Source organism: Leucoraja erinacea, chromosome 3 (assembly GCF_028641065.1).
Source record: "Leucoraja erinacea ecotype New England chromosome 3, Leri_hhj_1, whole genome shotgun sequence".
Taxonomy (NCBI): domain Eukaryota; kingdom Metazoa; phylum Chordata; class Chondrichthyes; order Rajiformes; family Rajidae; genus Leucoraja; species Leucoraja erinaceus.
In genome coordinates, this window is record NC_073379.1 from 4,671,820 (window position 1) to 4,683,995 (window position 12,176).

Consider the following 12,176-nt stretch of genomic DNA (forward strand, 5'->3'; position numbering starts at 1 on the left):
CAAGGGACTGTAATTGGAGTCGATCAACGGAGAAGAAATGAAACTGCCCAGCAGACTGCAGACCCTCGCGTGTACACTGGTAGCGGCTTGCATGGATAGTTTAAAAAAGGAAGAAGCTTATTCAGCATCTTCCAGATAGCCTGCACCAGCACATTGCAGAAACAACAGCTGGCAATTTCTTGCACTGCCAGACGAAGAGTGAGTGTGAACATATTCAAGGATTTGAAGGCAATAAATAAGTAACCAATAAATTGCATGTTGCGACACATTTTAGTAACAGCAATATAATATTATACTTCAGCTTATCAAAGAAAGCAGTGATACACTCTCTTCAGCATGGTAGAAAAGAGAGACATGTATAGATTTAACATCTTTCCTTGATCTAGCATGACCAAGTTGTTTTATGTTCAATTAAGTAATTTTAAGTACAATCACAACCTTAAAGATAGAAGGAATACAACCAATTTGTGCACAGACAGTCCCATTTGATAATGTGTGGGAAGGGGGTGGGAGATTGCAACCTTAACGTGGTCCGCCCTGTTTCGACAAATACAATCAAACCGGCGTGCACAATCAAACCAGATCAAATAGAACAAGTTGTCCGCCAACTTTAGGCTGCGCACGCCATATGCAAGAAGAAGAAAAAGATGTGTATGAAGGAACTGCAGATGCTGGTTTAAACTGAAGATAGACACAAAAAGCTGGAGTAACTCAGTGGGACAGGCAGCATCTCTGGAGAGAAGGAATGGGTGATGTTTCGGGTCTGAAGAAGGGTCTCGACCCAAAACGTCACCATTCCTTCTCTCCAGAGATGCGGCCTGTCCCGCTGAGTTACTCCAGCTTCTTGTGTCTATCTCCCATTTGATAATGATCAGATCAGTTCTTTAGTAACGTTGATTATGTTCATAAGTTATAGCAGAGGAATGAGGCCATTTGGCCCATCACCACTACTCCACCATTCAATCATGGCTGACCTATCTATTCCTCTCAACCCCATTCTCCTGCCTTCTCTCCATAACCCCTGACACCCGTACTAATCAAGAATCTGACAATCTCCGCCTTAAAAATATTCATTGATTTGTCCTCCACTGACATCTGTGGCAATGAATTTTGCAGATTCACCATCCTCTGACTAAAATAATTCCTCCTCATCTCTTTTCCAATGGCATGTCCTTTTATTTCGAGTCTAGGGCCTCTGGTCCTAGACTGTCCCATTCGTGGAAACACCCTCCTCTCCACATTGACTCTATCCAGGCCTTTGAGCTTGGAGGCAAACATTGGTCAAGACAACCGCTTTTAACTCTGACTGTGGGATCTTTTATGGCCACTTGAGTGAGCAGACAGGGCTTTGCGAATTATTTTGTCCGAAAAGCTGCACCTCTAACAATGCATCATCCTTGCACTTCCGTCCTCAAGCCTGCAGCGTGCGATTTGAACCCCCACGAAATGTTCTAATTCGGTTGTGAAAGCATTGGCAACTAAGCCTCAGCTTATTCTGAGACCGGGCACTCTGATTCTTGGCACTCCCATGAAAGGGAATACCCTCTCGTCATTTAGACTCCTGGATCTGTGCAGCACAGAAGCCACTTCCTCAGCCCACCATGTCCTTGCTCATCTCTCTGCCCATCTATACTAATCCCATTTTATATCTGAAACCAATGTTATAGGAAAGATGGAAAGGGTACAGAAAAGATTTACAAAGATGTTGCCAGAGGGTGTGAGCTATAAGGAGAGGTTGACTAGGCTGGGGCTCTATTCCTTGGAGCGCAGGAGGATGAGGAGGTGATCTTATAGAGGTGTATAAAATCATGAGAGGAATAGATCAGGTAGATGCACAGAGTCTCTTGCCCAGAGTAGGGAAATCGAGGACCAGATGACATGGGTTCAAGGTGAAGGGGGAAATATTTAATATAAAGCTGAGGGGTAATTTTTTCACACAATGGGTGGTGGGTGTATGGAACAAGCTGCCAAAGGAGGTAGTTGAGGCAGAGACTATTACAACATTTAAGAAACAGTTAGGCAGGTACATGGATAGGACAGATTTGAAGGGATATGGACCAAATGTGGGCAGGTGGGACGAGTGTAGCTGGGACATGTTGGCCAGTGTGGGCAAGTTGGGCCGAAGGGCCTGTTTCCACGCTGTATCACTCTACGACTCTCTGACACAAAGTGCTGGAGGAACTCAGTGAGTCAGGTAATGTGGAGGGAATGGACAGATGATATTTATCCCACATTCTTGTCTATTCCCTACACACTAGAGGCAACTTACTGAGTCCAACTAACCAAAAAGTTCACACATCTTTGAGATGTGAGAGAGGAAACCAGAAGCCCACACAGTCACAATAACAAACATAGCATTTGAATAGTGACCATTTGCTTTTGGTCGTGGTCAAAGGACAGGTCAGATTTTTAATGAAAATATGATTTAATGACCAATCTTCCTGCATACTTGATTTTAGTTTGCAAACTTTAGTAAGCTGCTCTCTCCCTTTCTGAGTCTGGGCAAGTGAACATGTTTTTACATTTTGTGTACCATTACCTATTTAATTTACAATATGCTTTTCCTATTCTAACAAATGCCGTCTATTATGGATGTTGGCTGGAGTTCCATTTCAAGCTGCAGAATAGCAACTACACCCTATTTTAAGCTGCACCCAGGATTGCAACTTCATCAATGTTGTTATCATCCATTCTTACACACGAAACATCTTTCCCTCCAATTTCAGGCATGTGACAGGCAAGTTCACTCCTGAACCTTGACTTTAATGCTGCATGCATCATTAAATGCTCAGATTCACTTCGAAAATAACTTCTTCATCATAACTATGTGGAGCATCTTATAAGTATATTCTGTATTTTCTGACTGTCATCAAGAGAAGTTTGTATGGCACAGAGTCGATGCTGGGGATTTGATGTCTCGCTTGCCAACTGGCTTGCTACTGCTGACAGGAACTTGCACAGAACAGCGTTATAATCAAGTAACAAATAACTGCAGACGCTGGTTTAGATAGACTTAAAGTGCTGGAGTAACACAGTGGGTCAGGCAGAATCTCTGGAGAAAAAGGAAGGGCCACATTTCAGGTCAGGACCCTTCTTCAGACTGAAGGGTTACTCCAGCACTTTGTGTCCATCCACAGTAGTAAAAAAAATGTCCTTCAGGTCTCCTGGTCAAGAAACAATAACACAGTTAATCTGACCATTGGCATAAATTAGAGCAGCGTTTGGGAAATCTGTCTCCAACCTTATTTGCGAACGTGTGTCACAGAGATGCAAACTGCACAGAACAAATATTTACTGCAGCATCAAAAAACACTCTGTCTCCTTCGTGATGTCAATGATAATAAAGTCAAAAGGTCCATTTACTTTGCAGTGACCGAGGAAGTCAATTTTTCATTCCTATTTCAAACCTACGAATTTGTTCCAAAGCGTTTTGGCCATTTATGACCGGGGTCACTACATATATTGTGTAACTTAAAGCACAGTTCATTCAAATAGGAATCTAATGATCTTTAAAACAGTATCTTCTTGGTCCTTCTTATTGCAATTTTAGGCACTAAAATTTAGATGACTACATCATGGTCACGGAAGCAGGTCCTTCACGCCACACGTCCATGCTGACCAGGGTTTATAAGTTAACTCATTCTAATTTGCCTGCATTTGGCCAATTACCTTCCAAATCTTTATTTTCTATGTCCCTGGGGAAATGTGATATTTACATGGGGAAAGTCTCGGACCAGAGGCCATAGCTTCAGAATAAAAGGAAGTAGCTTTAGAAAGGAGATGAGGAGGAATTTTTTTAGTCAGAGGGTGGTGAATCTGTAGGATTCGTTGCCACCATCGGCTGTGGAGGCCAAGTCAAGGGATATTTTTATGGCAGAGATTGACAGATTCTTGAGTAGTAATGGGGAAAGGGGTTATGGGGAGAAGGCAGGAGTTATAGAGTCAGAGAGTGATACAGTGTGGAAACAGGACCTTCGGCCCAACTCGCCCACACCGGCCAACAATGTCCCAGCTACACTAGTCCCACTTGCCTGCGATTGGTCCATATCCCTCCAAACCTGTCCTATCCATGTGCCTGGCTAACTGTTTCTTAAACAATGGGCTAGTCCCAGCCTCAACTACCTCCTCTGGCAGCTTGTTCCATACACCCACTTAGTGTGTGAAAAGGTTACCCCTCGGATTCCTATTAAATCTTTCCCCCTTCACCATGATCCCACTGTATGTTCTCTGGTCATCGATTCCCCTACTCTGGGCAAAAGACTGTGCATCTGCCCAATCTATTCCTCCCATGATCGTATACACCTCTAAAAGATTTCCCCTTATATTCCTGCGCTCCATGGAATAGAGACCCAGCCTACTCAACCTCTCCCTATAGCTCACACCCTCAGGTCCTGGTAACATCCTCGTAAATCTCTCTGAACCCGTTCTTGCTTGACAATATCTTTCCTGTAACATGATGGCCAGAACTGAACACAATAGTCTAAATGCGGTCTCACCAACGTCTTATACAACTGCAACATGACCTCCCAACTTCTACACTCAATACTCTGACTGATGAAGGCCAAAGTGTCAAAAGTCTTTTTGATCACCTTATCCACCTGCGACTCGACCTTCAAGGAATCATGCACCTACACTCCTAGATCCCTCTGCTGCACAACACTACCCAGAGGTCTACCATTCACTGTTCCCATTTACTGATTGCCCTTGTTCGACATCCCAAAATGCAACACCTCACACTTCCCTGTATTAAATTCCATCAACCATTCCTCCGCCCACCTGGCCAATCGATCCAGATCCTGCTGCAATCGTTCACAACCATCTTCACTACCTGCAAAACCACTCACTTTTGTATCATCAGCAAACTTGCTAATCTTGCCCTGTATGTTCTCATCCAAATCATTGATGTAGATGACAAACAGTAACGGGCCCAGAACCGAGCCCTGAGGCACTCCACTAGTTACAGGCCTCCAGTCCAAGAAGCAACCTTCCACCATCACCCTCTGCTTCCTTCCATGGAACCAATTTGCTATCCATTCAGCTATCTCTCGTTGGTTCCCATGTGATCTAACCTTCCAGAGCAGCCTACCATGCGGAACCTTGTCGAACGCCCGACTGAAATCCATGAAGCTCTTCCTTCATCAACCTTTTTGGTCACATCTTCAAAAAAATCAATCAGATTTTTGAGACACGACCTCCCATGTACAAAAACCATGCTGACTATCCCTAATCAGCCCTTGCCCATCCAAATGCCTGTATATCCTATCCCTCAGAATACTCTCCACTAACTTACCAACTACAGATGTTAAGCTTGCCAGCCTATAGTTCCCAGCATTTTCCCTGCAGCCCTTCTTGAAAAGAGGTACAACATTTGCCACCCTCCAGTCTTCCGGCACCTCTCCTGTATTTAAGGACGACTCGTAAATTTCAACCAGTGCTCCCGCAATTTCCTCTCTAGTTTTCCACAATGTCCTCGAATATATCCGATCAGGCCCTGGAGATTTGTCTACCTTCATACACGACAGTACCTATGGTACTTCTTCGACAGTAACACTGACTGCTCTCCGGCCACTTCCAGTGACTGCTCCAATTTCCGCCGTCCTACTGTCTTTCTCCTCTGTAAATACAGAGGAGAAATACTCATTTAGAATTGGGGAATGTGGTTGAAAGGGAAAGACGAAGATGTCAAACGAAGATGGCGCCCAAGCTGGGCGATTCCGTGTGCTGGTCCCAGAAGTAAATTTGCAATCACGCATTATAATTGCTCCACTCTTTTAAACCTCCGCTCCCAACAGCAGATCATGTATCTGTACACTGTGGACGGCTCGATTGTAATCATGTATTGTCTTCTCACTGACTGGTTAGCACGCACCAACAAGCTTTTCACTGTACCTCGGTACATGTAACATTAAAGTAAACTAATCAAAAAATGGAAACACGTCAAGGAATTCTCTACTGAGATTTAGAAGGTTGGATCAGGATAGTTGACTACGTCCAAAGCGTGAGAGTTTGACTGGAGAGCAATTGTGAGAGACACCGTGGAAATGTGGACAAGGATCAAGCGTTGGACCTCCAACGAGGGAGGTAGGGATTTTATTTGCATTGCCTCGCCTCACTTACAAACAAGAATGCAGCTACAGGTTCATCTTCTTTCCAAAGAGGTGAACCAGGACCACCAGGAGAAATTCGACAAACAAGGCGCACAGAAATACCTGGATACACTTGCATTGCAGGTCATCTTAATGCACAACAAATTGATTATCTGTATTTCTAAGAAATCTGTACATTGCTAAAGCAGTACCTAAATATATGATCTCCAAAGGAAAACACAAAATGCTGGTGTAACTCAGTGGGTCGGGCAGCATCTCTGGAGACCAGGGGTAAGTGACGTTTTGAATCGGGACCCAATTTTTGAAGAAGAGACTGGACCTGAAAGACCACCTATGCAAGGGTTACTTGAAATTAGAGAAGCTAATATTCATAATGTCAGTCTGTAGGTTGCCCAAGCGGTATGAATAATAAATTAAAATATGCAGTTGCTTCCTACACACGCAGTCTGTATGAAACGAGATTGGATTTACGCTTTAAGGTGAAGATAATGCCGTACCTGCACAGTTCACAATGCGCTTCGCACGAATGGCTCCATTTGCTGTTTCCACATCCCATGTCCCATCAGATCTCGGTGAAAGACCAGTGACCTCCGCAGGATAGTACAGCTCAGCCCCATACAATCGTGCTCCAGCCGCCAGAGCCATGGTGAGAGAATAAGGATCAATGTGGCCATCTCCAGGGTTATACAAGCCAGCCAGGACCTGTATCCACATCAATGTAAAGTGAAAGATTACATTGGTTCACACTCTCCTCAAACTCCGGAGAGCACACCATCACATCAAAGCCACTTCCCCATTCATCGCGATCTGCTTTCTTCATATGTCACAAGTAAACCTCATTGTAAGATTAATATGTATTTTTAACTGTAACATCTTATGGGCCTGCCCCACTGTCCTGCGCTCTCCCCATAACCTCAGACCCCTGTACTAATCAATTTCTCTAATGTGCCTGCCCCACTTACGCAACTTTTTCGGTGATTGCCGTCACCCTTCATAGGTCGTTCCAGGTCGACGAACATTTTTAACATGTTGAAAATTCAGAGGCGACCAGAAAGAGGCTACGACTCTTTGGTCAACTGAGGAGACGACTCGCGACTATACCGACGACACCCTGGCGACATGTCGCGGGGTGAAACCTATACGGTCGTGAGTAGTCGCCCAAAGAGGCGTACCTTGCTCTGGTCGCCACTGGATTTTCAACATGTTGAAAAATTTCGCCGACTTGCAACGGCCTATGACGGGTGCCGGCAGTCCCCGGAAAAGTCGCGTAAGTGAGGCCGGCCCATTAGAGAAATTGATTAGTACAGGGGTCTGAGGTTATGGGGAGAAGGCAGGAGAAAGGGGTTAGGAGGGAGAGATAGATCAGCCATGATTGAATGGCAGAGTAAACTTGATGGGCCGAATGGCCTATTCTACTATTTCTTATGACCTTAAATGTACTATTTTGCATTGGGTTTTTTTAATTGAACTTCTTGTTTTGGTTGTTAATTATATCATCTATTGGGCACTGTGGTGCATTGCTGCTGGAAGTAAGAATTTAATTGTTCCGTTTTGGGACATATGACAATAAAACTCTCGACCCTCGAAATGGATCCTCTTTTCTCTTTTACTTCTGACAGGTAGAGCTGAAAATTCCTAAATATTAACTCAGCCACAAGACTGGCATCAGAATAGAAGTGACATTGACCACTAGCAAAGGACTTCACAAATTGTAATGAAAGGATCATTTTAGAATTTGAGGTGAGTGTACTGTGTGTACTCACATTGATACTCAATCTACCAAGGATTCAACTCATCAGGAAGGCTGGCTTCGTCCTGGGGGCGGAGTTGGATCAGGGAGGTTGGTTTTGGAAGGGAGGATGCTCCTCAAACCGCAGAGCATCCTGGACAATATAGCTCACCCCCTCCATGACACACTGGTCAACCCGAGGAGCACCTTCAGCAACAGACTGGTTCCTCCAAGATGTAGGACAGAACGCCACAGGAGATCCTTCTTCCCTGTGGCTATCAAACTGTACAACTCCTCCCCTTTCTATAGTGGGGTAGACTGACTCCCCCCCCCCTCACCTCCCCAATCTTTGCACATCCCCAATCCTTTCCACTCGTCACTTTAATTTCATGTGTCATGTATTTTGTGTTTTATGACTGTTGGCAGATCAATTTCCTTCCTGGGATAAAGAAAGTTCTATCATATCGTATCGCATCGTATCGAGTATCTGTGTTTGCAAATACAATGAAAGTGCCTGGACCACATTGTGGTCAGAATATCAGGAAGCACCATGGAGCTCCATGGAACCAAGGAGCTCCGTTGGGGCGAAAGCAGAAAGAGGGAAGATAAATGCATATCGTTACAGCGGAAGGCATACCATTGATACACCAAGTGATTCATGTAATATGAGTAGAGAAAGTTGGAAAGATGTATTGATTTTAATAATAATGTCGCAGTTCATGGCAAATCAGCAGAAACTGATTAAGAGTGCTTCATTATAATGTATGAAAGATTTGCAACCAGATGGGCAAACTAATGGCAGACACCCGGGTTCAATCCTGTCCACGGGTGTTGTCTGTGTGGAGCTTGCACGCTCTCCCTGTGACCACATGGGTTTCCTCCAGGTGCTCTGGTTCCCAAAGATGTACGGGTTTACAAGTTAATTGGACTCTATAAATTGCCTCTCATGTGCAGGGAGTGGATGAGAAAGGGAGACAAGGTGGAGACTAGTGTGAATGGTTGATCAATGGTTGGCGTGGTCTCAGTGTGCCGAAGGGACTCTTTCCACTCTGTATCTAAATACTAAATCAAGATCGATTGATTTTCCAGTTCATTGTAACACGGTCTCTGGACCACACCATGGGTTGGCTACACAGTTCTGACTTCCACAAGCCTCGAATTACATTATGAGATCGTAATTTTGAAGTGTTCATTGGGCACCTGGAGATTCCACCAAGTAGAATCTATATGGAGTTGTGCAATGGAGAAAGGTGATTTACTGATCGGGGCATGTATAAAGTGAATCCCTGCAACCTTTCCCCCCAGGGCAGAGGATTCTAAAGCTGGAAGGTATAGGCTTTATGGTGAACGGAGAGAGATTTAGGACAGACCCCGGGGCAACTTTTGCGGAGTGGCAGAGAAGACTTGATGGGCCGAATGGCCTAACTCTGTTCCTTGTGAAAATGAATGTTTTCACCCAGAGAGCAGTCTATATCTAGAATGAGTTGCCAGAGGAATCTATGGAATCTATAGAAGCTGATACAATTATGATTTTTGAAAGACATTTGGACAGATATATTGAGAGAGCTATGGGCCAAATGCAAGCAAAAGGGGCTCATCCAATGCGCCCACGTAGTCGGCATGGACACAAAATGGGCTGAACGGTTCTACAACTTCATAGCTCCACTAAAATGAAGGATGTAAGCAATGGCAACTGTGGATTGCCTCCGTTTAATTGGACACACTGCCACTTTGTTATCCCAAGGCGAAGAATATCTTTGGAGAATTGTGACTTTAAATGTAACAATCTTTCATGGTTTCTTGGGCAGAATCTTGAAACTTCCCACCGATTCCACTGGGAAAGGTTCACCAGAAGGACTACAGCAGCTAAAGAAGACACCTTACTGCAACTTCTCCGGGGAAAGTAAAGATGAGCAAGAACTGGTCGCCTTGTCAGCAACATCTACTTCCCACAAATACATTTTGTTTTAAATGAGTTTGAAAATCCTTTATTAGGCTGTGGAAATCGGAAGTGATCATTGACCTCAGATTGTTTTTCATATCATGGAAATGAATGTTAAAAAAAACTTCTGACATTGTACAGAAGGTGACACAATGACAAAGACATATTTAAGTAAATATTGCCAGTTGAGGCAGGCACCATAATGGACAGGATAGGAAAGGAAAGGTTTAAAGGTTTATGTGTCCTTGTACACCAGCCACTGAAAGTAAGCATGCAGGTACAGCAGGCAGTGAAGAAAGCGAATGGCATGTCGGCCTTCATAACGAGAGGATTTGAGAATAGGAGTAAAGAGATCCTTCTGCAGTTGTACAGGGCCCTGGTGAGACCACATCTGGAGCTGAACTGCATTGTGTGCGGTTTTGGTTTCTTAATTTGAGGAAGGACATCCTTGCTATTGAGGCAGTGCAGCGTAGGTTCACGAGGTTAATCCCCGTGGCGGCGGGACTGTCATATGAGGAAAGATTGCAAAGACTGGGCTTGTATTCACTGGGATTTAGAAGGATGAGAGGGGTTCTTATAGAAACATATACAATTATAAAAGGACTGGACAAGCTAGGTGCAGGATAAATGTTCCCAATGTTGGGGGAGTCCAGAACCAGGGGCCACAGTCTTAAAATAAAGGGGAGGCCATTTAAAACTGAGATGTGAAAATACCTTTTTCACCCAGAGAGTTGTGAATTTGTGGAATTCTCTGCCGCAAAAGGCAGTAGAGGCCAATTCACTGGATGAATTTAAAAGATAGAGCTCTTGGGGCTAGCGGAATCATGGGATATGAGGAGAAGGCAGGAACGGGGTACTGATTGTGGATGATCAGCCATGATCACAATGAATGGCGGTGCTGGCTTGCAGGGCCAAATGGCCTACTCCTGCACCTATTTTCTATGTTTCTATGAGCCAAATATGGGCAAATGGAACTAGCTTGGTTGGGGCATCCTGGTCAGCAAGGACAAGATGGTCTGAATGGCCTGTCTTCATGCTGTGACTGTGACTCTAAACTGCAGACTGAATTGACATCCTAAAACAGGAAACACCATGGATATGATATGACTATGGTAGCCTGATATAAGGCCCCCTACTCCTTATCACATTTCATGGAGAAAACAACTGAATTAGATGTTAACCATAACTTTTTAGAGTCATAGACCGATACAGTGTGGAAACAGGCCCTTCGGCACAACTTTGCTCACACCAGACAACATGTCCCAGCTACACTAGTCCCACCTGCCTGCACTTGGTCCATATCCCTCCAAACCTGTCCTATCCATGTACTTGTCTAACTGTTTCTTAAACAATGGAATAGTCCCAGCCTTATATACCTCCTCTGGCAGCTTGTTCCATACACCCACTTAGTGTGTGAAAAAGTTACCCCTCAGATTCCTATTAAGTCTTTTCCTCTTCACCTTAAACCTATGTCCTCTGGTCCTCGATTCCCCTACTCTGGGCAAGAGACTCTGTGCATCTACCTAATCTATTCCTCTCATGATTTTGTACAGCTCTATAAGATCACCCCTCATCCTCCTGCGCTCCATGGAATAGAGACCCAGCCTGCTCAAACTCCCCCCATAGCTCACTCCCTCTAGTCCTGGCAACATCCAAATAAATCTTTTCCGAACCCTTTCAAGCTTGACAATATCTGTCCTATAACATGGTGCCCAGAACTGAACACAATATTCTAAATACGGTCTCACCAACATCCTATACAACAGACACATGACCTCCCAACGTCTATACTCAATATTCTGACTGATGATTTTCTTTCAATTATTAAGGTCAGGGAGAGTAAAATTATTTTGCAAAGCAGTGCACTGACACTTCTAAGTAAAGTTTTCCTGGATATTGGCAATAATTTGCAAATCCGTTTGCCAAAGTTAAAAAGGTCAAGGTAAAAACTCCGCAGAAAGTAAATGACGCATCAGCAAAATAATCGCTTAATACAAAGTCAACTAAGCAGCAGTTTACCTTGTCAATATTTATCAGCGGGAAGAGTTCCAGCACCTTTTCAGGGCTAATCATGAATTGTGGGGTCACGTTCCAGCGTGCCCGGGTCATCTGGTAGTGAAATTCATCCACTCGGGTAGGGGTGGTGGCAATTCGGACACTGCCGGGCTGATGGAAGCCGACTGCCTGTGGATGTGATACAACACCAGGAATGATCAGGGGGACTGATTAGAGCGGCACACGATGATCAGGGCGGCACGGTGGCGTTGTGGTAGAGCTACTGCCTGACAGCGCCACCGTGGTGGGCCAGGTATCAAACACCGATGAGATGGAGTACGGGCAGAAGATTGAGAACTTGGTAAGCTGGTGCCATCACAACAACCTTTCCCTCAATGTCAGC

General features: G+C 44.5%; 1 protein-coding gene across 1 annotated transcript in view; it reads right to left on the minus strand.

The window, feature by feature from the left end:
* Nucleotides 1–12,176, minus strand: part of dmgdh (dimethylglycine dehydrogenase) — an 83,941-nt gene that overhangs the window by 55,278 nt on the left and 16,487 nt on the right. The window contains exons 4-5 of the mRNA XM_055631606.1: nt 11,798–11,962; nt 6,605–6,809 (exon numbers count right to left, since the gene is read on the minus strand). Of these exons, the coding sequence (XP_055487581.1) occupies nt 6,605–6,809; nt 11,798–11,962 (370 nt within the window). The remainder of the gene's footprint in view (nt 1–6,604; nt 6,810–11,797; nt 11,963–12,176) is intronic.